This window comes from Podarcis gaigeae, assembly GCF_964106915.1.
Source record: "Podarcis gaigeae genome assembly, chromosome: 4".
Taxonomy (NCBI): domain Eukaryota; kingdom Metazoa; phylum Chordata; class Lepidosauria; order Squamata; family Lacertidae; genus Podarcis; species Podarcis gaigeae.
This window is the reverse complement of record NC_139677.1, coordinates 83,866,449-83,893,658: the sequence shown is the minus strand read 5'-3', so window position 1 is coordinate 83,893,658 and position 27,210 is coordinate 83,866,449. Positions and strand designations below refer to the sequence as shown.

The window sequence follows — 27,210 nt, the reverse complement described above, 5'->3', positions numbered from 1 at the left end:
GTTAGCTGACAGAAGAAAGAGAAGAAAGAGAACTGCCCTACATAAAAAAAACCTATTTAGTCTTTTAAGGTGCCACAGAGCTTCAGAGAAAAGGATTGGGGGAAATGGCAGGCAGAGCCATAGAAGTCCCAACAGCTTTTGCCAAAGCAATATGGAGACTTCTACTACCTTCCAAGAAGATGAAGAACACTTTTCAGGTGTAAACATGTTACACACACTCTCTCTCTCTTCAATTAGGAAAGAAACAGCAATAAAATAGGTTGTTTAATGTAGTGCCTTCTGAGTATGCAACTTCCTTATGCAGCTAAGCATGGAAATATACTTGAGTGCCCTCTAGCTTATCCACAAAAGTACACCAGATCACCAACAATTGCTACTATCAAGTAAAAGAAAATTCTCTGTAAAATGATTTGCATAGACAATGCCTCAAGGTTACCTTGCAGCTCCTGTGAAACTTAGCTAACAATGTCGAATTGAATTGCTTATAAAAGATGTACAGCTGAATTTGTGACTGCCAGTTAGCCATTTAAAGACACAGGCCCACTATCCAATAACAAAAGGTGCATACCCAGATTAAGTCTTTTATAAGTTTTATTGTTGAAAAGTATGTCACACAAAACTAAAGTCATCGCACCCATGCTGTTCAATATAGAGTTTGTTTCCCACATGCTGGAAACTCAAGGCAGACTTAGAGTCTGCATATTCTCCTGTATTTTTTCTTTTAGTAAATATTTCATTGAGATTCTATTATGCAAAAAGAAAACAAGTCCCAGAGATCGTTGTGCTTGCTGAATTGTGATACTTGGGAGTTGCTTTCTTCCTACATGTATATGATTTTTTTAAAAAATTGGAACAGTCTTACCAGCAGTAAAAATGATTACTACTTGTAAATGCAAGGGGGAAGGGAGATACTGTGAAGGCACTGAAGTGCGATCAAAGCTGGTGTTTTGACGCATGGAACTTTATATGCTCATAGGCTGACACTATCCTAAGACCGACGCACTATAAACCACTGCGGCTTACAAATCATGTACTTGACACTCCAGATGCGTGTTTTTAGGACCCACTTCACTTCGGTAATTTTAAGTCGTTTTAAACTGTTTTTCATACCACGTTTTAACTGTTGTAACTTGCCCTGGGACGTTGGGGTGAAGGCTGGGTAACAAAGAGTAATTGTAATGACGATGATATATATTGGGCGTTTTGTACTCTTTGCAGTGCATATAAAATGAAAGCTTTCAATTACTAAATGTTTTAGGCGTATAATGCGCGTCCGAATGTCAAAGGGGGGTTGAACGTGTGAAATTGCACCTCGACACGCGTCCCCGCCAAGCCCGCGTTTCCCGCGGCAGAACGCCTCACAAACGGCCCCCAGCCTCTCTTTTCAGTTCCCCCAACCGCAACTCTTGCCCCGCCCCCAGCCCCGCGCGCCCCAATCTCCGCGCCTCCATCGCGGAGCGAAACCTTATTGGCCACTTCGAAGAAGCTTCGCCTCTGAAGCCCAACGTTTTGTTTCTTAGACCTCGCGAGAACTTGCGCCGCCGCCCGCCGCCGCGGTTCCAAAAGCAAGCTTGACGCCCGTGGGCGCCGCCATCTTGCTTCAGCGGAGCCTGAAGAGGCGGGTAGAGGCGACGTCTGGGCTCTTGGGGTGAGGGCGAACTTGCGGCGGGGAGAAAGGGGCAGCTTGTGGGTTGGAACCGGAGCCTTGGTTGCCGCTTCTCCCCTTTCGCTTCGCTGGGTCGCTTCCACGGAGGTCGGTCCGACCAGACAGCAAGATGGCGGTGGAGTCTCGCGTTACTCAGGAGGAGATTAAGAAGGAGCCCGAGAAGCCTATCGATCGTGAGAAGGTGTGGGGAGGAGTTGGGGGAAGAGGCGGGAGGGCGCTTTCACACGTTACACGCCCGCGTTTGCAGCAGCGTGTATGCTTCACAGGGAGGGCTGGTTTACCTGTTGGGAGACTCTTCGTGATGGCCTACTCAGACGTTCAGTGTTTAGCATTGGTGAACTAAGAGATGCCTTTCTCTCAACCATACCGTTTACGTGTGTGTGTCCTATTTTATGGCTGAAGAAACGCTCGTTTAGATAAGTTGTCTAAGTGGTGTTGGAAAAAGTGGGGAGGGGTGTGTCTACACAAGCGGTCTCCCCCCCCCCCCCCACGGCTTATAAAAGCAAACTTTCCACTTTTTTTCCACTTTGGCTTGCTTTTATATCCATGGAATATAAAAATGTCTAATGGGAAAGGGCTAAGATGCAATAGCTTTTTTAAAAAAATGTAATAAAAGTACATAAGGAATGATAGTACAGAAGATATATGCATGCAGAAGACAATGTAAATAAGAAATATCAAGACATAAAACAGCAGCACTGCCTATTACACTATAAGAGAATTGACATAAATTAACGACTCACATATTATGCAGGTGAATTGATTGGAACATCTTTTGAGCAGCTAATTTAATTAAAGTCTCAACCTTTATTTAGCCACAGTTTTTGCTAAACTTTGTAATTATATCCTACAGTGTTTTGTAGCCCAAGCACAAGTCCGTTACATATGAAGAAAATTCCAAGTACCTCTAGATTTAAAAAAGGTTCTACTAAAGTGCCTTGTTGTTTCTTAGTCAAATGGTGTCTAAAGTTTATGAAATAAATAATAACAAATGTTACAGAAAGGGCCAACGTTTGTTATTATTTATTTCATAAAATTTGTAAAAAAAATGCCTCGAAATTGTTTATCATAGATTAAACAGATCCCTGTTCCATTTTAATGTATATAAGGTGCTGGCTTTTTGTTATAAAAATTAAAAGAAAAAATGCAATTAAATGTTAGAAATTATTTTTTAAGAGTACTTAATCTCAAATTTAATCTTAGGTCTTGAAATATTTCCCTCCTTTGATAAATTTAGCTACAAGTATTGATTAAAGGATAGTCTTTACATTAGTCTTACATTAAGGACTTGGTTATAAGAATTAATTTAAAAGTGTTGTATAAAAATGTAGGTTGAAAACAAAACAATTCTTAAAACAAAAAAATTTCCTTCCAGTAGCACCTTAAAGACCAACTAAGTTAGTTCTTGGTATGAGCTTTCGTGTGCATGCACACTTCTTCAGAAGTGTGTATCTGAAGAAGTGTGCATGCACACGAAAGCTCATACCAAGAACTAACTTAGTTGGTCTTTAAGGTGCTACTGGAAGGAATTTTTTTTGTTTTGACTATGGCAGACCAACATGGCTACCTATCTGTAACTAAAACAATTCTTGTATGCGATCTAGGTTAGTTGGGTTTGTCGTCATTCATTGCTTGCTTTGCAGTAAGTGACTGGTTTCTTCTTTGCCTTACAGACCTGTCCCCTCCTTCTGAGGGTCTTCACCACCAACAATGGGCGCCATCACCGAATGGATGAGTTTGCCCGTGGAAACGTACCTTCCAGTGAACTGCAGATCTATACCTGGTGAGTGGCAGCAGTATGAGCTGCAGTTTTCCACTTGTAGCAATTTTGGTGTGGTAACTGAAGTTGGGTTGCCACACACCCCTCCACTAGACACAGGCTGTTTTTTTCATTGCTAGATGAAAGGCCAAATATGAACTGGTGAAGCTGATATTTCTGCCTCAGATATTGAAGGCCCAGAATCTCTGCCACCTCTTCTTTTAGACAGTCTGGAGTAGAGCACTTGTTGAATGCATCCAGCTCCTACTCTGTTTTCTGCTGTCCTTGTCACTGACAAATACCAGCCAGTTGAGAGAAAAACTTCCCAGTACTGCTTTTTTCCTGTGGAACAATGACTAAGGTCTCTTGGTTGTCCTCCCATTTCTTATGGGCCATTTGTTGAATGAGAAGAAGAGGCTTGTATCTACAGCACCTTTGTGAATGCAGTGCAGCCTATTTTTTAGCCCACACGGCACTTCTCACCCAGCAAATGCCCTGGTCCAAATTGGAATGTGACTGAGATGCAAAATTAGAGAGTCCTAATGCTGTTGATTTCTGCATGAGTGTTCTGCAAATTGACAAAGAGCAGTTGAACAACAAGACACTCATTCTGGATTTTAGGTTATGGCATAGCCAGTCTAATAGTTCTTTGTCCTGTATGAAATACTGAGACTAATCCTTTGTGAAATCTCTAAAATGAGATGTAGTTCTTGATGCAGTTCACTAACCTCTTAAGAGTTTTGACTTAATATCACAATGTTAAAATCTAGGGATACTATATGACTTAAAATGCTGCTTTTCTTCCAGGATGGATGCAACTCTAAAAGAACTGACAAGTTTAGTGAAAGAAGTCTACCCGGAAGCAAGGAAAAAGGGCACACATTTTAACTTTGCAATAGTCTTCACAGATCTTAAAAGGCCTGGTTACAGGTAAAATAGTCAATTGAGTCAGTAGATGCAAATTGTAGCAAAACCTGAAAAGTTCTAATGAAATTCTTCATAGGAATTATAATACACTGGAAATTGTGCATTAGCTTCTAAAATCTTAAAACATGTACTAGTAAGTGTCCATATTTGCTGTAATCTGATCACCTAGGCTGTTGCAAAAGGGCATATAAGTACAGGTAACTCACAACATAAACACATTTAACTTGTGCACATTCAACTTTATGTGCGTAGAATTTTTAAAAAAGGAGTGTGTAAAAACAGGGTGGACATCCAGGAAAAGAAAGCCTTTGGAAATTCAACACACCCCCCCCCCAATTGCACACAGTGTGTTGACTATATGTGGTTTTGGTTTTATCCCCATGTAAGTTGGCAGTCACCTGTACTTATATCTGCACTATTCTAAGTGTCTCTAATTTAAAGCTACCAAACCCACTGCTGCTGATCACAGGAGACAGTACTTGACTAGGTGGAACAAAGATATGGCTCATGTTCTTATTTTGGTCTTAATTTCTTTTTACAGGGTGAAAGAGATTGGCAGTACAATGTCAGGCAGAAAAGGCACAGATGATTCCATGACTCTGCAGTCTCAGAAGTTCCAGATAGGGGATTACCTGGACATAGCAATTACTCCCCCAAATCGAGCACCACCTCCATCAGGTCGCATGAGACCTTATTAATATTTTTCTTTCTTCTAATGACCACACTACATGGTCATACAGATTACAAACGGCTTGTTTTTTTTAATGCAAAGTGAAAATACTAGAAAACCTGTTAAGTTGTAGAAATACTGAAATTATGTTACTGTATATTTTTAGAAGGTTGCTCTCTGCTAGGTTTTTGTTTTCTGAATAGCTGAAAACCAGACACTGCAGTGTTTCTTAAAGTGTGTAATGTATGGCTAAAACACCACAAGCAGTCTTGAGGTATTTGAAACCGTATATATTCCAAGGCCAACCTATAGTGTGGAAAGATTAAATTTCATAAGCGCACTGTAAGATTGCCTTTTAAGAAACATCTTTTTGAACATCCATAAAGTACCTATTTTGTCAGAAATCAGAGTCTACAACGCAATCTGGGAGAGCTGCATTTTCCCAGGTACAAAGTATTGGGATTGCCAGTGCGGTGAGCACAACATCTGTGCTCAATAATTGCATATTCATTGTGCAAAAATATTCACCCTAATACAGCTGTAGTAGGACTTACACTATCAGATGGACAGAAGTGTCAAGATTTGTTGAAAAGTATCCTGAAATTGGTCATAATACAAGGAAATCATGGCAGCTTAACACCTGTAATATTACACCCTATTTTATTCACTGATGTGTAAGTGCGACCAGGAGAGCTACCATTTTTGCTTCCGGTTTTGACTGTATTTGACTACGAAAGGATTTGAACCACTTAAGGTATTCCCAATTTAAAATGCAATTGTTGCTTCAACTGGAAGTTACATCCTTAAAAATGGGAAGTTCTAAAAAATCTTCCACAGGCAAGGTTATCCATTGTTTCCACAGCTGTATGACTGTCTTGATATAATTAAGTCCTTGTTAAATAATTTTATTTTTTAAAACTTGTAAAAATAAAAGCAATGACATAGCTTTGTAAAATGTGTTTCATGACAATGATAGCAGTTGCTATCAAAAACAAAAGCTGGAAGTTTTACTGTTGCTTGCTTGCCCACCTGCCCTTTTGTCTAGACATTACATCACATGCTGTAGACTGAAGATGTGATTCTCTCATGAATTGCTTGCTATAAAATTGAAAACATTCTCGATCATGATAGATCAGGATTGCTTTAGTTGGAACGTGAGTGGGGGTTTTGCCCATAACAAAAATATGGGGTATTGTACAGTGGGACTTCTGCAGCCTCTCAAATCTGCTCCAGGGTCCCCTCTACAGCACATAAGTGGATGCCTTCTTAATACTATGTTGAAACATTAGTAACAGACCATGGTTAAGTATGAACACTTACAATCTTGGATGTTCTATCTAAGTTTTTTTAATAAAAATAAATAAAATTTTAAAAACCACAATGGCAACTCCCGCAGTCCTAAAAATATGTAGAAATTTGAGGGGCAGGGGGAGGGTGGATTCAAAGATCAAATTAGTTTAAGAGCAGGGCAGCAGAGTTGGCCACTCTTACCTGTTTCCCCCTCGCTTCTACCATCCTTACGTATCAGCTCGCAAGCAGAATTTAAACAAATATTTAATAAATGCAGTCCTAACTTCCATTAGCATGGAGATACAGGTTTTCATAATGTATTTGGGGGTCTCTGGGGAAATGAAAGAAGAGACTATAGTTTTAGTTAAACTGGTTGCCAAACGGTTAGAAATAAATATTCTGATATTTTCCCATGGAGTTTGCTGGACAATCTTCATTATAAAAAGCCAAGTCATAGCCTTCATCCATATTACTTTCTGCAAATGTAATAAAAAAACAAACAAAGCAGTTAAATTATAATATTGGCACTATGTTCAAGTGACTTCCATTGAAACATGCCCATTTGTATTCATTTCATAGGGGTCTTGACTAAAGGACAGCCATCTTGTTTTGTTTTTTAAATGTCTAAAAATTCACTCTTCTAATGAACTGCTAAGTCTGAAAGTGGAAACACATTGCATTCCTTCTTTACCAGTCTTTGAACTCCTGTTCGCCTTTTCCTCCAATAAACCTGGGTCATGCCCAGGCAACGAGAGCTGATTTGAGTAATGGGATTTTCAATTAGCCCAATTCCACCTTTCAGTCTATCCTCCTTTCTATTAGACACTGATAAGGCTCTCAGTGGCTATGTTCTACTTCCAGTGTCAGCCGCAGTTTGCCTCTGAATGCCAGCAGCAAGGAATCTCAAGTCAGAAGAGTGCTGTTTATGCTCAAATCCTGCTTTTGGGCTTCCTCATAGGCATCTGGTTGACCACTGTGGGAACAGGATGCTGGGCTAGACAGGCCACTGGCCTGATCCAGAGCTATTCTTAATATATACTGAATCTTAAAACTTCAACAAGATATTGGCAGTAGCTCCAGATCCACACAGTGTTTCCAAGAACTATGACTGGTTGCAGGAGAGTTCCCAGACAGCTAGCGTTCATTGATGCCATGTGGTGGGTTGGAATTGTGGCTGGGCGCAAACCCACATATACAGCAAGAGGCAGGGATGAGTAGGGGTCCTGTTCTTTGGACACCATGCCACAAATCTACCTACTAATTCCAGGCCTTTGTGAGGGGCAGCAAGTGTCTCATATGCCTGCACATAGTACAATGCTACTTCCACCAAGTGTCTGGAAAAGCCAGGGGTGGGTGTGTGGAATACCTCATGCTCAAATCTCACCTGTTTTCTTTGTTCCCAGTATCAAGAACAGGCTGTTTTTCAAACTGTGTAGCAATTCCTACACGAGTCCCCTTTTCCAGTGATCTGTATGCTTCTACCTTTGGATTGTATTTTGACAAGATCTGTATCAAAAAATAATAATAATTAAGTAGATGATGTTAGAGAAGCGTGGACCTTTCCAAGTTTTATACTTTCTATGCATAAGGAAAACAATTTGCTGGCAAAAATGTCAAAATCAGCATTAGCAGCAGGAAGGTTTAACTTCTTCACCTGAGAAATCTGCCTTGGAATCACGGTTATTTCAGGAGGAGGAGGAGGAGAACTGAACAGGCTACTGTAATCTGATATTTCTGGAGGAGGCAGTTCTTCAAGCCTATCCAGTGCTGCTGAAGGTGCTTCAAGACACTCCAGATACTTGTCTGAATGAGGGACAGGTGGAACAGTGCCGTATCCAACAACTGTATTATTTGGGACACATGTTTGCTGTAAGGAAAAAGACCCAAAGAATTGCAATGTTCAGATAATGAAATACAAGGACAATTTTTTTTATTTTAAAAATCATGCAGTTAAGACATCCTTTGAAGATCTTCATTGTTAAAAGCTTTTCCTAATAGTACAGCACGGTGCAGAAGTCCCATTAAGAGACCCATTTCATTTACAAAATAAAAACTCAGTGCTTACCTTAGGTTTTGTTATCAGAGATTCTGTATCTGGAAGAGACGTTTCTGTCATATGATTAGAGGCATCCAATTTATTACTCTCTGGGGATGTGGCATCCTTTCTGCTGGGAATCTTCAAGCCAGGTGTGCAGAACTCAGGTGCAGCGGGTGAAGCCATATAATCGTCATCTGAAAACACAGTATGTGATTGGCAATTTCACACGGATAGTGAGTCTACAAATTCATTCAGGCGTAAAAGGATGAAAATGCAGAACTGAAGACCACACTTCCATGAATGAAGAGTTCTCACTGGACCCAGAGATTTATATCTGAATACAATAGAAACTTTCATCACTGGTGAATGCATGCTTTTGGCCTTTCTGCATAGCAGAATTTGATATATGCCTCTGAACAGTTACATTCAGATAATGAAATCAGATTGGCAGAAACAAGTTTTCCCAAATTCTGAAACTCCTTATCAGGATAAATTGTCATCACTCTCTCAGTTCATACCCACTTCAGTGGTTTCTGGTCCATTTCCAGGCCAAATTCAATGTACTGGATATGACCTTAGGCTGGGGCAGCCAACATGGTGCCCACCTTGAGAACAAATTATCCAAACGGCTGCCGCCTCCTTCAGTATCAACTAGGGCCACCCTCCTGCTTGTCCCACCATCTGATGTTCAACTGATGGTGGTATCACATGTGGTTGGTTGCCTCTAGGCTCCAGAACCTATCCCCTTCCCGAATGAAGTCAAAGACATTTTTCATTCCAGCAGCCTTTAGGTGTGTTGAATAGGCAATTGTTTTGTTTTGCTCCTGCCTTTAAATTGGAGCTGCTTACTAGATTTTATTTCAGCTTTCATTCTGCCTGTTCTTTGTTTTTCTTAGACTGTTTTTATGAAACTTGTGAGCTGCCTTGAATCTTTTTCTAGACAGAAAGGCAGTATATAAAGGTTTTTAAGGGCAGGGGGTGCAGAACAGCTTCAACCTATATTTGGATAGCCCAAGATGTTGTAAGTTATTCAACTGTATGAAATATCAATTAAAAATATTTTTATTCAATTTCTAAATAAATGCGCTTCCCAGTTATTTTCTTTGTACCCAGTTATTGGTCAAAGCACTGGAAGAACAGGTTTACTTATTAGGCTGCAATTCTAAACACAATTTCTAGGGAATAAGCTCTATTAAAATAAGACTGACTTCTGAGTAAATATGCAAAGGCTCACTCAAGAACGACTATTCTTTTTAAAGAAAACTGATTAAGAGAGCCTGGAATATCCCTGAAAGCAGGCCTCCACAGGCTCCCTTTGGATAACTCTTTACTTTCATTACATTTCTTCTAGCTCACAGACCCCCACGGCACACATGTTCCCTGGAGATCTTCCAAGTTCCAGCTAGGTAGCAGCCTCACATGCCTTCAGACCCTATACTCTGGAATCTCTTTAGTTACAAGCCTAGGGTATTTGAATGGTTCCTTACGGAAAAGAAATCACTAGCCTAATTTGAATACACAGGGCTTACCACAAAATTTGTTCTTTTGCTTAGGTGTAGCTAGGTTCTTGTTTGATTCCAATTCCACTGCAGATTCACTCGGTTTATTATTAGCTTGCCTAAGGATAAGACAAAAATATTGTCACATCATATCAACTCCCTTCTCTTTTCAGCAATTGTGAATGGGCAGAGGGGAACAAACTTAAGCACAAGTAAAATAAAATAGACACATTTTCCCTGTTTACTCCGGTCTCCATTTCCATCCCATTCCTCCTGTGTTGAATTATAGACTGTAAGCCTCTTGGAAGGGACCTTTACAAAGTACATGCACTCAAATATTTGGGGGACTGCCTGCAGTTTATTAAGGAGGCTCAAGGAGATGCCCTTCTCTACTCTCCCTCTTTCATGACTTCAACACAGATCCGACACCCGCACTTGCGGCCATCTTTTCTGATAGCTCAACTCTCTTCCACAGTCCCATCACAGGTTGGATGGGGAGATGGGGGCTTGCTTTTCTTCTCCCCAGCGCTAGGTTATTACTGATGGTGTCCAGAAGAGGATGGAGTTATTTTGTGCATTTTCTTTTTTTAAACTGGAAACCATTAGCTGAAAGTGTTTTGTACAAAAGGCAGAATTAAAAAATCTCCAAAAAAGAGTAAATGGTTAATTGGTCTTCCAGCTGGGGGGTCAGAACCCACTACTTGGGCTCAGCCTGATTCAAGATAGATTGCAACAGCAGTACCAGCACTGTATAAACATGGTTTTAAAGAAATGAGTCTCCCAAGTGCATACTTGGGTTAAAATGGGGAGGGGGGTGCAGTTCTGAGTCAGAAAAGGTTGAAGACTACTGCTCTAAAATGATGGTGCCATTAGAGGGTAGCAGCACCCTCCTCCCACTAAATATTTGTGTGCACACAAAATCTGAAAATCTGCTGGCTGATCACCTCAAGGATGGAAAGTGTCATTAGACAGAAATGAGAAACCGTGTATTTTTGTAACTCTCAAAGGATGTCACTTACCTACTGTTTTTGGGATTGAGTAGGAAGATAGTTTGATCTGCCACTAAACTTGTGGTATCATCGTTCAAACCCATTTTATACCCATAGATACGAAACTGGTCTGCCTTGGGTGATAAACGCTCAGAATAATCCACTCTCGGTTCCTCCTTCTGTGCATATGTGGGCTGATTATGCAAGATGCCTGAAATACTTGGGAGAGCATATTTTGAAAGGCCAAAATCTGAAAGCTGTGGAATTTGCAGCAAAGCATGAGGTGCAGATGATTGTTCAGGAAAATCAAGGATTTTGGGCTGCTCTTCAGCAGATGTAGACTCAGGGTTAATTTCAGCTTCATCCTGTTTTGCTTTATTAAAAAGATAATATGCTTAGTTTCAAAAATAACCAAATTTTAACGCTGACACCAAACCCTACATATACTAAGTAAAATAGTAACACCGTCGCCCAACCCCATCCCCACCCATCTTTCCCCTCCTCCACCTCTTTCCCCCTTTTCTTCCCAACGTCTCAACAAATGAAACTGATTTGTAAAAATGTTACATGGGGGAAAAATACAAGAGAGACATTGCAAACACTTTTGTAAAACAAGAAAATCTTTAATAAATAAATAAATAAATAAATAAATAAATAATAATAAATCCCAACTTTTTAAAAAGACTGAATTGCTCATAGCCATTTCTACATTTCTGATCTCCTAATCGCAGGAGATCAGGAGTATTAGCACAGTATAGTGAAATATCTGAATTTATGTTAATACAGGGTTATGGTTTAATATTTAGCAGATTCTCTTGTAGGGTGGATTTGTTTTACATCAAATCGATTTAAATCACTAGTCAGCAAGACTGATTTAAATAATCTTTTTTCTTTTTCTTTTTTACAAGAAGACTAATTCTTCCCGGTATTACCGTAATATTTACAACCAGATGAAGGCTTCATTTTTGGAATAATAAATTTTCAGAGTAGTTTTTACAGTTATATCAAAAATTACTGATTTGGTTATACTATTAGAAATACATAGACAGATAATTATGAAATTATTGTGAGGTTTAATAAGTTAACTGTTTATATTTTGACAACTTTTCTGCTGTACTTTATTGGAAGGAGAAAAATAATCATTTCCTTAATAACAATTTAAACAATTTATTTAACTGAAACAATAACATTATAGCATATGTATCCATGTTTGTTAACAGATGTGGTTAAACAATTAAAAATAAATAAATCTTAGACTGAGTTTTAGCACACATGAAAAACTTAAAACAAATCCCTTTTTCCTGATGAATAGCCTTTGGATTATAACTTAAATAGAAAAATATCTTTAGAATGATTTTTTTCTCCAAAAGCATTTAAGTTTAAAAATCTGATTAAAATTTTTAAAAATCTGTTGTTTTAAAAGAAAATCATTGATTTTTATCCACCCTGTTCTATTGTACTCAAGCTTTGCAAACTCAATTAAAATTCTAGTTCAAACTGACTATAAAAGAAATTATAATAAAGCCTGGTTACTACATAATAATAATAATAATAATAATAATAATAAACCATTGTGAGGATTGATATATACTAATAATGGTATAGGGGACACGGGTGGCACTGTGGATTAAACCACAGAGCCTAGGACCTGCCAATCAGAAGGTTGGCGGCTCGAATCCCCGCAATGGGGTGAGCTCCTGTTGCTCGGTCCCTGCTCCTGCCAACCTAGCAGTTCGAAAGCATGTCAAAATGCAAGTAGATAAATAGGTACCGCTCCGGAGGGAAGGTAAATGGCGTTTCCATGTGCTGCTCTGGTTCACCAGAAGTGACTTAGACATGCTGGCCACATGACCTGGAAGCTGTACGCCGGCTCCCTCAGCCAATAAAGCGAGATGAGCACCGCAACCCCAGAGTCGGTCACGACTGGACCTAATGGTCAGGGGTCCCTTTACCTTTAATAATGGTATAGCAAACTATAGAAGAGGAGTGGAATTTCATGGGTAATAGGAAGAAATAGCAGTGAGGGAGGTACATAATATATTCCAGAGCTCCTAAGCATAGTTAGGAAACAAGGAACTCTACCAGTCGAATGCAGCTTAAAAAAAGAAAGAAAAGTAAACCTGACTAGCTACACCAGAATATGGATGCACACTTGAATGCAAACACCACTGAAAGCAATTCAATGTGGGCAGTATCTGCAACTGGATGGAAGGTTTATTATGCAAATCTTAACACAGCAAGAGATACTTGGGCAGAAACCTCGGAAGTATATTAAAGAATTACATTAAAGGTTATAGCTTCCACAGCTTCAGTACTTATAGGCATATAGCAGTTATATAAGTCAGAGCTTTTAATTAAAAGGATTCCAAGCACATTTTACACTAGAATAAAAAAGGAGGATGACGGGAGTGAGTATGCAACAAAAGTATTAGTAATTTCCAAGCTGAAAGCTTCTACTGCCTTCTGTAAAAACACCCTATATGTTCTTTAATTTTAAAAATGCACATACAGCGATAAGTGAAATGTGGAATATATTCATAGTTACCTGCATCCTCGCCAACAGTGGGTTTGTAGCCATATTTCTGGAAGAATTCTCTTATTTTCCCAAGATCTGTTGAAGTTTGTTTCATCAAAACTTTAGTTGCTTTCAAGAAATAATATGTAGCATCTCTTTCTGAAGAACTCTTACAAAGAGTATTATCAGCATCACTCTTCAATTAAAAAAAAGAGTTTATCTTTAGACAATACTGAACAGTTTGTATAGGTCAGCAAGCAGTATGGCAGGATTATGACATCAGTTTTTTATTATTGCCAACAGAAAAGCAGCAACAAAGGGTTCTTTTTTTTAAACGAAGGGAAAAAATCCTTCTACAAAATATGAATGATATACTGTATTTTTCGCTCTATAAGACACACCAGACCATAAGACACACCTAGTTTTTGGAAGAGGAAAACAAGAAAAAAAATATTCTGAATCCCAGAAGCCGGAACAGCAGGAGGAATCGCTGCGCAGCGATCCCTCTCACTGTTCTGGCTTCTGGGATAGCTGCGCAGCCTGCATTCGCTCCATAAGACACACACACATTTCCCCATACTTTTTAGGAGGGAAAAAGTGCGTCTTGTAGAGCGAAAAATACAGTATTCCTCCACATGCTTTTGGAGGATTAGAGCCAACATTGTATATCACTGATGGATAATTTGGTGCAAGCTTAACAGAAGTATTTTAATTTTCCTGCATATTTAGAATCATAGCTGACACACAGGAAGAAAACAAACGTTACCCCTCACTACTAATGTGACTTACTTCATAAATGCAGAAATGTAAACATTCACTACCAAACAGGACTTATCTTCATGCTTACATTTAGTCCTTTATTTCAGAGTGCATAGAATCAGAGAATTGTAGAGTTGGAAGGGATTCCAAGGATAATCAAGTCCAACTCTCCGCGATGCAGGAATATCAACTAAAGCATCCATGACAGATGGCCATCCAACCTCTGCTTAAAAACCTCCAAGGAAGGAGAGATCAGTCCCTTCCACTGTCAAACAGTTCTTACTGTCAGAAACTTCTTCCTGATGTATAGCTGGAAATCTCCTTTCTTGTAACTTGAAGCCATTGGTTTGAGTCGTACCATGTAGGATTCGAACCAATGCTGACTACCTCTTTCTTTAGAATTTCAGTGAATTAGAACTTGGCATACCTAATATATAACCAGTGAAATTACAGCAAGAGTTTTAAAAGGTGGAGCAGGGGTTGTGGAGAATGGATCAAAAGTACCTTTAGCGTTCTGACTTCAGAGAACAGTTCATGTAAGTACCTCATTGGTGAATCTTCTTCAAATTCTTCAAGCCATGTTTTTAAATGAAAACGGATTTAGAAAGAAAACACAATTCAGTATCTTTAAGGTATTCTGCAGGACAGCAGTTCCTACGGACCATTTGAAAAAATCACTAATGGTCTTGCTGGACCATTTTCCACCTCTATGTAGCAATGCACTGTGCTAGATGCTGTATGATTTTTAATTACAATTTTATTTCTTATATTTTATTGTATTACAATTTGAATTCCATAGAATACTATGTAAGATACAATAAATAATAAAATACCATGTAATTTTTTATTTTAGTTTCATGGGTCTTCCTTACCTGTGTCATCACTCTGAAAAATCTGCTTCAGCTGCTCGGCCTCTTTTTCCACAGTGACCGCTAAGGTTCGCAGTTTGTTGAAGAACATGCCGCTGACGTCCATAGTGAAGGAAAACCCTAGCCAAAGCAGCAGGTTTTTGTTGCTATTGGCATAATTTGCAGAAAGAATACAGAGCAACTTTTCAACAAATAGGCAGAACACAAGCCATAGAAGAGTAATAATAAACAAACAAACAAACAAACAAAAAGTTTTAACAGCTCAGCATTGGGAAATTTGATTGTTTTGCAAGAGACTTTCCTCACAATCAGTTTAATCCAAGGAACACCTACAGCAGAATAAATTTGTGTCACATACACTGCTGGATATTGTGTGATGTCATTAGCTACGATTGATACAACACCCACAAAGATCTGACATTTCTGAGACATTTCAGTGCATAGGCAATGCCACAGTTTTGTGTTTGTGTGTGTTATTATCATTGATAATTTTATTTTTTGGATTCAAGTTGAAGTGAAATTCCATTCCCTTTGAAATAAAGTACCAAAGAACACTGCAATTTTATGAGAAGCCATCACCCTAATAATTCAAAGAATATCTTCCTCAAAAAGCAACCAGCTGTAGCTACAGCTTGCCAGTGTGCTTTGTTGCCTCTTTTACTATGCCATATACAAATGATGTTATTACAGAATAAAGCATGGGATAGTATATTGTAGCTAATCTAAGCTATACTTCTGCATTCTAATTTGTGAGCCTCAGGCCAGGGACTGTGCATTTTAATTTTGCTCAGGACTTTGAGCCCTTCTATAAAGAATAAATGGCAGTGATTATTTAAACAAACAGATTCAAATATTTTATTATTAGTTAATATATTTGTATACCACCCTTCAGAGGGCGGTTCACAACATAAAAATGCAGAACAAGAACATAAAATACATATTATGTATTTTACATACAAACACAATTAAAAAACAATAGCCAAAGGCCAGGTTATGGAGAAAGGTTTCTGCCTGGTGCCTGAAGATATTTAATGAAGGTGAGGGAGAGAGCATTTCCTAGCAGGAAGCCACAGTAGAAAAGACCCGTTCTCATGCTGCTACCCTCCAGCAGAGGTGGTCCTTGAGAACCTGTTTCCTGAGAGTAAGATCCACTGAAACCAATTTTCTTCTGAGTAGGCACTGCACTGCAAGACTGAACTTTTTATAAGGTCCTAGACAACTCAGGTCAGGCTTTTTTGTAGGTCACCTTGACCGCTATATCTCCACACTCAAAAGATGAAGTGCTCAGCGTGCAGCTACTGACAAGGCCTTCAGTATGGTTGTACAAATATTATTAAATTCTGCCCCCTCCTTGATTAGGCACCTATTGCCCTGTGCTTTGGACATCTACTCAAACCTCTGCTTTTTACTCAGGCCTTCCTCCAGCTAATTATTACTTTAGCCCATGGCCAATACAATCTACCACGAATGACTTTTAATATGCTTTGCAATTTTGTTTTGATATTTCACGTTAAGCATTTTATAAATCCTTAAAAATGTGGATCAAGCCAAGGCCTCTTCAGTCCAGCATACTAGGGCCAGCCAGATGCTTTGGAAGCTTCCTAATGGAGTTTGAAGATAACTCTCCCCTAGTAACCTCACTATCCAAGAACACTTTTCCAGTTATATAAAAAGAAACGTTTTACATGCTGCTGTTATTTTAATGTTGCTAAACTCTATATCTATATCACCACACTACACCTTAGAATGCTTAATGGTATATTCTATTGCTGCATTGCATCCATCTTGGGAGAATTGTTGTTTAGTCGTGTCCGACTCTTCGTAACCCCATGGACCAGAGCACGCCAGACACTCTTGTCTTCCACTGCTTCCCACAGTTTGGTCAAACTCATGCTCGTAGCTTCGAGAACACTGTCCAACCATCTTGTCCTCTGTCGTCCCCTTCTCCTTGTGCCCTCCATCTTTCCCAACATCAGGGTCTTTTCCAGGGAGTCTTCTCTTCTCATGAGGTGGCCAAAGTATTGGAGCCTCAGCTTCAGGATCTGTCCTTCCAGTGAGCACTCAGGATTAATTTCCTTCAGAATGGAGAGGTTTGATCTTCTTGCAGTCCATGGGACTCTCAAGAGTCTCCTCCAGCACCATAATTCAAAAGCATCAATTCTTCGGCGATCAGCCTTCTTTATGGTCCAGCTCTCACTTCCATACATCACTACTGGGAAAATCATAGCTTTAACTAGACGGACCTTTGTCAGCAAGGTGATGTCTCTGCTTTTTAAGATGCTACCTTAAAAAGAACTGATGATGTTGTTCAACCACTATTAAGGCTTTCCAAAACTTGTCCTCCCCACGTTTTAAAGAAAAACCTAAAAGGTGCAAAAGACAAAAAGTAGCCTTACCGTTGCCACGCTTGGGGAGCCTGCAACTTCTCTGCCTTCTTCCACACGACCGCTCACTAACACGTATTTACAGCCCCTCTCCCTACGGGCAGGAACAATAAAACGGTGGGGGGGGGCGAGAAACAAACGCGCGCAGACTCCCGCCCAGTAAAAGGGACCTTTTTGAAGACCAGCAAACGGGGTGGGGTGGAATTGCTCCTTTAAATCTCTCTCTGACTCCAACCCCTACCGCTTTTCTCTCCCGCCACACCCCCCTCTCCCGCCTCGACGTTTGAATCTGCCAGCTCAGCGATTGGTCAGCTGGGAAGCGAGCGAGCGAGCCAGCCCCGCCCTTGCTTACTTTCCACGCCCCTTCAGTGAACCTGGGAGGTGGGGTGGGAGGACATCTCCTCACTCTCGCGAGAGCTTTGAGGCGGACGAACCTTTCGGGCGGCGCCATTTTCTTTTCCCTGCCGAGGTGGGACGGGCGGGCCTGTGACCGGTGAGTTGAAGAGGAGCAGCGGCAATGGGGTTGTGGGGACGGGCGGGCAGAGCGGAGGGAAGGGGAAGCAGGTGGGCGGGGAGAAAGGGTTTCTCTCTAAACCGGCGGCAAGAGGAAGCGGGCGGGACACCGAGAAGCTGCCCAAGGTGGCTGGTAGGCATTGATAGAATTGCAGTGGAAGGAGGCAGGGGCTAGTTGCCATCCCATCCCGGGGTGGGAGCACTTCAGACGTGTCAGATCTGCTGCTTTTTCTTCTTGTTGTTACTAGAGCTCCCAAGATTTACCAGCCGAAGCCCAGGCGTAAAAGGCAAACGCGTAGCATTAAAGCAGAGGACGCACCTTGAGCAGCAGAGGGGCTGTTTTCCGCTGCTGGAACTGAACTCGGTTCACACTCCTTTCACACGCTTCAGGTGAGCCTCCAGGGAAGTGGGGATCCTCTGGTCCTCAAGGACGTCCAGGTTTGTCCATGGGGCCATTCCCCCCCCCCCCCCCCATCATGCACACCTTGCTGATCAGCTGATATCACTGGTGGCATCAGGCGATGGGCGAGGGAACAGGGTCAATACAGAAAGCAGGATTTCATTCCCCATGAGTGGGTGGAGGTGGGGAGCCAAAGCACCTCACATGCTTCTTCCAGCATGTAATGCATAACTGTCAACCTTCCCTTTTTTGGCAGGAAATTCCCTTATTCCAGCGCCATTTCCCGCTGCTATCCCAGATTGTTAGATATCCCGTAGACAGTCCCCAGGACAGGTGAGGCGGCTGAGCCCTTATTTGAGGCTGCTGATCCCTTATTTTCAAATCTGAAAGTTGACAGCTATGATGTCGTGTGTGTGAGGTGTTTCAAACAACGCGTTTGAGAAGCGATGTAGGGCAGCCTCCACACTTTCCTTACAGCAAGAAATGGGAGCGTGGGGGTTGCCTTGCTTCTCAAAAGTGTTGTTTGAATCAACCACATCTAAATTCCTAAGACTAGGAATTTCAGCAGCGTGAGAGGTTTGCAGCTACGTGAATTTATTTCAGAGTTTACTTTCTACAACATGCAGGTGGTAGAGGGCTTCCCTAGCCTCCCTGTGAGATGACAGGGCTTTATCGGTGGTGGTCCTACACTTTAGAACTACACCCCCAAGGTGCAGTCCCTTACTGCTGGTGGTCTTTAAAATAAATATTTCTTCTGGGTTTTTTTTTTTTGGTCTGGTTTGCTGAATTGTGCTGTACAGTACTTGAAAAAAACTATTTAGATGCTGCTGCATTTTTGTTATTTTATTTCATGCATTTAGAGTAATGTAAGCCACTTTGTGCCCTGAAAACGGGGCTAAGAATAGTTTAATTGACGAGAGCAATCAGTAACAAAGTGTGATCTTTGGTACTGGGAGAGATGGGTTTCAGCTGAGTGACTATTTTCATCTGTTAATACTTTTTTGGGGGGTGGGGTGGGGATTATATTATACTCCTGTGTCTCTTCACATGAATCTGAGATCTCCTGGAGATTTCATGTTATTTTTTTCTCACAAAATCTCCAGGAACTTGGACGGCCTGCAAGAGCCTCCTGGAGCCCAGGAAGCAAGGCGGAGAGCTTAAAATTAAGCTCTTGTCTTGCTTCACAGTCAAGATTGCTCATATGAAGGTGGTTCAAGTATCGGAGTTTTTGCATATGAGGTGCTACCCCAAAAATGTAATCCCTGCTCAGTGTACTACTGTGGGTTCGGCATAGCACAGTAGGTGGGGTTGGCATATCAGTGTGAAGGCTTTGTTTGAGCTCTTATCTGATACTTAGTTTTTGATGTGGGACATTCAAATATGAGTCCCCAGCTGATGACGGGGGCTGCATACACACCATTCATTTAAAGTCTACACACCCCTCTTCTGTCCAAATAATTTTTATTGGTTTCCATGTAAATACAAGAATATATAACTACAGTAACTTGTCCTGTGGTACATTCTTATTAAGTTTTGTATGCAATACACAGCACAAGCAATATGTTTGTTTATGCATTATCAATTCAAGTCTCTGCTCCACAGAGATTCTTGTGTTGTTGTTGGAATAAAAGTACAGTATATTCTGTCCACCCCTCACAGAATCTTGAGGACCGTAGTTTACCCCTCATAGAGCTACAAGTGTCAAGATTTTATTTTATTATTTTTTTGCAGGCAAGGAATAAGCTTTAAATGTATGGTATGTACCTAGCCTCAAATGGTACAACCCTTACTGGCTTATCAGTAGTAAGTGTTGCCTCACTTGGATTTTCCATTAACTGAAGAGAATCAAGGGAAGGGAAGAGTGCCTTTGTGGGAATCAAAAGCTGCACCAGTCTGTCCTCTACTTACACATTATCAAAAATCAAGAGAAAGACCCCCGCAGCCTCTGACACAAGGATGATTGCCAAAAATCCTATGAGATAGGTGTACACATTGATGTCTCAAGCTAGAAGTCAGCTTCTCTAATTCATCATAGCCATGGGTTCTAGCTGCTAACTGTAAATAATATTGACCTCTTGTATTTGATTGAAGAATATTCAAGTAATCAATGTTAACCTCCTTTGCTGTTAAAGGTATGTTTCTGACCATAGCACGGCTTCGAAACCGCATTCCTGGGAGTCAGTGGATTGGTAAACACAGACGGCCGAGGTTCGTTACAGAGATAATGAAACAGGGTATCATCAAGAGGCTGGAAAGGGAAGCTGAAAATGAATATTGGCTGAGCCGGCCATACATGACAAAAGACCAGGAGTATCGCCACAATGAAGAACGCAGACGTTTATGGCGGGAAAGAGCAATGGCTGCAGAAAAAGCTAAGTTTCCAGAGCATAAGTATGCTACAGAACATCTGGGTCACCTTAATGTGACCAAGAAATGGACAGAAGCTTGAAAAACTTAAGTTGGCGTTCAGCTGGACTGCTTGCAATTGCTGACAGTGGCAACCACCAGTTATGTAAGAAGGCCTGTAAATAAATGTATTACTCTTCAGCTCTCAGTCTCAGTGCTCGTTCCAAGTTACAGGTGTTCTTTTTCTTCCAAACTTTGGTAATGCTATTCTGCCTAGAAAGGATCATCTTCTCTCCTCAAGTTGTGCTTGCAAACGTTTCTCGTAATAATCTGATGTTCAATCCATAGTAATGTCCAGTTATTCGTTCTTTCTAGGTGTTATTTTCCCAGTGTTAAATCCAGGCATCTCAGTTTCATTCCTTTCCCTTCCCATCCTAGAAGTCCAAAAGAGGTTCTCCAATTATTATTAAAAGAGTCGGCCTTAAACTTATTCCAGACCACCCTCACAACTTTACCACCAGATTTTAAAAGACAGTTCAGTCCTTATTCTTTATTCATCATGAATTTCTTTACTGTATTTATATGGCAATGTCCACAATTGATCAGAAATTAAGTAGACATTAATTCGCACTCCTGCAAAAGTTCCTGTATCTTCCAGTTCCATTTCCTGTTGCCACGGTCTTCAGTCCTTGCCATTTTTTCAATTTTCTGTATTTCCATTCTTTTTTTCTTTTTTTTCAAAAGTATGGCAGGAAGCATGATCACTTTGTCTTCTGAGATGATTCCAAGTTATACACAGAGTCCTCCTTCCATGAATTCCATCGCCTTCCAGCATTACATCTGTTGCACTCCTTCTAGCATCAGCAATAAACCATCCTTGAGGGCTGACAAATTATCCTTGGTAATTTTTTCCAGGAGCTGTGACTCTTCAGCAATCTGTGTAAAACCTTCCTCCTGATGTAGCAAACCATCTCCAGTATTTTTCCCCAGGAGCTGTAATTCCATACCCACCTCCACTTTACTCAGTGATTTGCCCATTATCATTTTCTGCATCTCCCATTTTTAATTGCGTTGTCTGTTGATCAAATAATTTTTGGAAACCTGCCACAGTTAATAGATTATTTCTTAACATACTTGCAATCTTGGGTGCTGCTAGAAATACAGTCCTAACCACATTCTTAGCATTCCATTCTTCCTACTGCGAGCGCAGCAGTAACCATTAATTTTCATTACTGTCAATGCAATCACTTGTGAAATGGAGGATCAAAGATATAACAGCACAAGAACATAGACACTTCTTAGAGATTCTCTTCTCTGTTATAAGCAGGTGTGTGTTATGAACAGCTGTATACTTTCCTCGAAACAAACTAGATACTTCCTGAAAAAACCAATTTTGCCATCAGTCTTTCAATGACTTCTCTTCTTAAGCCAGCTTTAGGGTCGTATTTCAAACTGACATTTTTACTGACAAAGGAGTAGTTTCTTTAATTTCTTTAGTGATTTATAGTAGTTTCAGATATAACTAAAGAAAGGAGGTATGGTTACGTCTTTTCCTAGGAGATTGACCTCCAGAGATCTTTAGCAGTGCCTGGGCAATGTTGTCGTTTTCCCCACTCCTGGTCACTCAGCCGTCCAATAGGATTTCTCGATCCCACGTCAGCAAGCAATCCATCAAGAACATCCAGGAATTAATCCAAATGTTGTCTCTGTTCAGCAGAGACAAAAATGACACATAATCCTCCACCGTTAGTCACCACCTAATTACATCTTTGGGGAGCTCCCGGGAGAGGTGACTAACCTGCGACGGCTCCTTCCCCGGAAGTGTATCTTGAGAGTGTTTCTTGATTTTAGCTTTATCATGTTGTGTGTCCTCAGTGGTAGCATGCTTTCTAGCAGCAACCTGTCAGGGACAGAGGTAGGCAACTGTGATCCATTTCAAGTATAGTGTCAATGGGACCTGTGAAATGTATCCTGTCCTAATTTGTTAGCCTTTACTAGCTAACATTTCCAGGCAAAACGAAGCCAAGTGTGGGAACCCAAAATGGAGGTGAACTCTGGCAACATCTGCCCACTGTTATCTTTATTTAATTGGACTGACACATGAGAGATAGCCCCAACAAACGTTTAAAGCTCCTCTTCCCAAGTGATGTCCCCATGCATTTATACCCACACATAAAAGAGAATTGAAATTGTATCTTCATCACTTGCACCAATTAGAAATGCATTTCACAAGTTAGCTCATTTTTTCAACGTATTTATTTAGTTTCTTTTGCATTCAGTGTGTCATAATCCATTTTAATGTATCATCACTTTGGCAAAGAAGGGTTTAAAGATTATGCTTTTTCCCCTTAAAAGGAGCTATGCTTAAGATATTAATGGAAGTCTGCACTTTGATATATAAAATACTCAACATGATTTAAAATTATTGGTGAAAAATACACATGAAAATATTACAAGGTGCAGATAAAAACATGAAAATTTCAGGCAAAATGATCTGTATTCTTCTATATTTAATTTATTTATAAAAGTCCGTTTAAAAAGTCACTTTAAAGTATTAATGGCAATGCTTTCTTTGTGCATAGGAATATTCCTATCTGCAACATAAAAAACAGATGCATTATTCACATTATATATCCTCTAAATAACCTCATACCAATTTAAATTTGAGTATTTGCAAGCTTACTTAGTTACAGTGGATATACCTTTATTTAAGTAAAATCCTTGCATACACCTTTGTCATAAATACAGGACAATGTATTTGACATACCCACTGGTAAACACACAGGTTGTGGCAGCCCTAGACATAAACTAAGGATGTTACTCTTATGGCCTTGTAATTTACACACGAGGGCAGAAGAAATGAAGACACAGTGGAGAGATGTTCTCTGTTTTGCATTATGGTCTGCAATTCTAAACCATGTATTTATGTGTCATCTCTGCAGAAACCCATAGGACTTCCTGGTAAATGCATTTAGGAATGAAGGAAAAATCTGCATTCCTTAAACCACTTTATATAAAATTTTCCTGGTAGAATCCCAGAATTCTGGGACTACTTGGGAACTGCAACATAATGTAACTTGTACATCTGTTGGTGTTTACAATTTCTGGGTACCAAGAAAAAGGTTCTGATGCCGTCCTAACTTGACCCAAGTTATGAGTCAGTTATGAGTCAGTCATATCCCTGTTGGATGATCTTCTACAACTCAACTTCACTTAATGTTCTGTAAATGTGGACAGACACTTTCTACCATTTGCAAGATTCAAGTTAAGATCTGGAGAATACATATTGGATATTAAGACTGAGTTAAAGCATAAGTTTCCAACACAGATCCAAGAGATGTATTGCTAAGTAACCAGGAACTAACGTCACATTGTGTATTAGGGTTGGCATCTTATTAAAAATAAATATGATGTTTGGAACTTGATTGACTCTAGTAGTAGATACCAATTGTTAAGGCATTATTCTACCAGAAAAAGAGTGGTTGATAAATGAAAGTGCTGCTGCTCTAAAAAACAACTTCACCCGAAATCTGTAACATAAAATTGAACTCATAAAAGTGGCCAGCAAGCAACGCCAGATTGTGCTAGAATCAGAACTCGGGGAGCTTCTTGAAACAGGGAATGCAAACTGTATTTACTAGCATTAAAAATTACATTGATCCTTAAATGTGACCTGCTGATGCTAGGTCATTTACTAGCAAAATGCTTTCATAAGGCATTGGAATTAAAACTAAACCGTTTACAAACTATGTTCTTTGGTATTATTTCTCAATACTGGTCAAGACAGTTTACACATTAAACAACGGATACCATGAAGAAGAGTCTTCTGGAACCTTTTCAAAGTGGTTTAAGGACTGCAAATCAATAAAGTATTAAATATTGACAATTATTACCCCAATAGTGAAAAAAGGGAATGCATTAACAGCAACGTGTGGACTTCTAAGATTCACGTTAAGTGCAGATGGGCCTTAATTCCTATGTACACTCTACAAAGAGAACCCTGTTACCCATTTTACGTACTCTACATATATGACATACTATAAGAAATGTGCTGCTATAGTTGACCTAACTGGTAAACGCAACCCATAAATTTATGGCCTGGCTCCCAAGATATACTTGATTCCATTCTATCCTTTCCTGAAGCTGTTGAGAGTCAAAGCACAGGTACTGTATGATGAATGGGACAAGCAAGGCAGAGCATGGCACCTCTGCCCACTTGCGTCAACACTGAAGGGGCTATCCATTTGCTACAGTGCCTAGCTAGTGCAAGAAGTTGTGGGACCATTCTGTGGGCTGGCTGGGACATAAGAAGACAAAAAACCAAACCTGCCTCTAGTCATCCCCACCTGACCTGGAGAAGCTATATGCAAGGTGCTGTTGTGCCACATAAAGCTTATTTCCCCCATGTGCTCTGAAGCACTGATGGCTATTTCAGGACAGGAGTTGGGGTGAAATCTCACTACCTTGAGTATGGAGAGTGAGGTTAGCAGTTGCACAGAAAGCCCTGAGCTTGATTTATGCATTTTGCACAGGAAGTGTGTAGGATCCAGCTCTTGAGTTTGGGTTGGTCACAAAGACAGCACAAACCATTTTAGCTTTTCCTTCATTTTGTAAACTAAGCTGATCTAAGAAGATCCTAAACTATTTTACAAACTACAAAATTTATTTTCAATATAATTCCCCCCATCCAACTATCGTCATGTTTCCTAAGATTTGCAAAGTAGATCCCGGTTTTCCCACTTGTATCATACATGGGATAATTTATATAAAAGGGGTTTGGGAAGAATTTAATATTTTTATGGAGCTAACGAACTATGAGCAGCTTGGACACAATTTATGATAGGGAATTAAAAGGTACACATCAAGGTAGAATGATGGGGAAGTCTAACACCATACAGTGAGCCAAGACGGAACTTCGTGGCTACAATGGTCTCCTCCTTAAAGAGTATCGGAAGCCAGAATTCTGCTTAAAGAGCTGGGCGGCTGGAGATGAGGATTCTTCTGAGTCAAGCATCAAGTACTTTGCTGCCCCTTGTGAACTGATAATAAAGATTAAGCCCCCACAGTAGTTTGTAGAATTATTTGCTCAGAAAAAGGTTTGTGTCTTAAAAGGATAGGCCTTGGATTCAGGGTCAATGAGACTGTGGGAGGGAGAGATGCCAAAGCAGGGGTAACTAGAGAACAAACCCTCTTTCTCCCTTGGGAGCATTCTTCCACATCTTACTCAAGGAATTTTGATAGTAAAAATCCCTGTGAAATCCAGTCCCATAAAGTACAGTACATATTTGTTTATTTTCTCTTTAAAAAGAAATGGATGATTTCTGGAGCTGGGCTGAAAGAAGATGGATAAATCAATTGGGATCTTTATGCTGGGATTATCAGTCAAAAACATTTGAAAGTAATATTCAGGTAAACATCTCGGGGGGGGGGAGGAAGGAGAGGAATTCACTTTACTAAATTATATTGTTGATATGGCTTAATAAGACAAATTCTAGAAATTAAACTATTGGCACTTTAAAGAAACAGAAAGTCGGGGAAACTTTATTCTCCCTAACTAATGTACCATGTTGCCAGTGGGCCCTTATTTCTGGAAAAATTTAAAAAATAATGCAATGGAAAAACCTTGCTTGTCTGATGTTGTATTGCAACAAAGCAAGCCTGTAGGAAGAGAACTTCAATATCAGAGAGGACTAAAAGGCCAGAGTCTTGGGTTGGCTGTTTAGCAACACCTACCAATACCACTGGTTATCTGATAATGGTAGTGGAGAAAGCAAAAATGCATCATGCTGCAAGTCCACCAGATAGTGCTTTGAGACACATAATCATACTGTGCAGTTTCAATGGCCGTACTCTATGATTGTTTCACTCTTTCCTCCCCTGCCCCATCTTTCTTCCATAGACTTGCTATGGAAGAAACTTCCGTATGACACCGGCATGGCATTTCTCACACCAGCTTTGCAGAATTAGTTTCCTCCACTGCGGTGCAGCCAAAATGCATAGTTTCTGCACTTTTAAGAGTCTTGCATACTCTCATATCCTTCCAGGGTATTTCAGGATTTGGCCCTTGTAGTGGCTTACGTCCATGTTGCAAAAATGCACATCAAGAATCTTAAGGCATCAAACTTTCTGCTATGCAACAGTGCTCATAAGCATCCACTGGATACCGTCAAGGATTTCGTTTTTTCATATCCTGCTAACATGCTGGCACTGTTCCATTGATATATCAGTGTCTTCCATACAAAATTAAGTAATATCCAAGCACAAATGTAGTGTAGAAACCTATACGGAAAACAAATTACATTAGTGTAATGCTGCATAAAGACAGAGATAAAAAACGACATGGCTACCTACTCCGTATTTCGATCTATGTCACTTCCTTGCATAACTTACTGCTTATGAAGGGCTTTCTCCAAAATGACTGAAGCCCAACTGGGGTCTCTGTGCTGCCACATGCATTCCACTCATACAACTTCTATCAGCTTGGTCTTGGGATGCTGGCAACTGCACTGTAAACACATTTCTATCTAAACAGGAATTGGCTTCTACTCTGTGAAATCTGCCTGCTGCTTTAAATCTGCTTTGGAAA

General features: G+C 40.2%; 4 protein-coding genes across 4 annotated transcripts in view; 2 read left to right on the top strand and 2 right to left on the bottom strand.

Annotated features, from left to right (window-relative positions):
- Positions 1-1,479: 1,479 nt before the first annotated feature.
- On the top strand, positions 1,480-9,432 carry SAP18 (Sin3A associated protein 18). Its single transcript, XM_083737541.1, has 4 exons — positions 1,480-1,847; positions 3,340-3,449; positions 4,233-4,355; positions 4,894-9,432. The coding sequence occupies exons 1-4, from the start codon at positions 1,776-1,778 to the stop codon at positions 5,048-5,050; spliced, it is 462 nt and encodes a 153-aa protein (XP_083593667.1). The 5' UTR covers positions 1,480-1,775; the 3' UTR covers positions 5,051-9,432.
- On the bottom strand, positions 6,559-17,459 carry SKA3 (spindle and kinetochore associated complex subunit 3). The gene is made up of 10 exons (XM_083737030.1): positions 17,378-17,459; positions 14,985-15,101; positions 14,617-14,681; positions 13,384-13,549; positions 10,869-11,211; positions 9,880-9,968; positions 8,378-8,544; positions 7,967-8,179; positions 7,697-7,818; positions 6,559-6,788 (listed from the first exon to the last, which is right to left on the bottom strand). The coding sequence occupies exons 2-10, from the start codon at positions 15,085-15,087 to the stop codon at positions 6,782-6,784; spliced, it is 1,275 nt and encodes a 424-aa protein (XP_083593156.1). The 5' UTR covers positions 15,088-15,101; positions 17,378-17,459; the 3' UTR covers positions 6,559-6,781.
- Positions 17,460-20,412: 2,953 nt separating this feature from the next.
- MRPL57 (mitochondrial ribosomal protein L57) lies at positions 20,413-20,825 on the top strand (the record flags this gene model as incomplete). The annotated part of the gene is made up of 1 exon (XM_083737598.1): positions 20,413-20,825. The coding sequence occupies one exon, from the start codon at positions 20,413-20,415 to the stop codon at positions 20,725-20,727; it is 315 nt and encodes a 104-aa protein (XP_083593724.1). The 3' UTR covers positions 20,728-20,825.
- A 2,313-nt stretch (positions 20,826-23,138) lies between these two features.
- The window catches only part of ZDHHC20 (zDHHC palmitoyltransferase 20), a 49,381-nt gene continuing 45,309 nt past the window's right edge, over positions 23,139-27,210 (bottom strand). The window contains exon 15 of the mRNA XM_083737104.1: positions 23,139-26,903. The gene's annotated coding sequence lies outside the window, so the exon portion shown is untranslated. The remainder of the gene's footprint in view (positions 26,904-27,210) is intronic.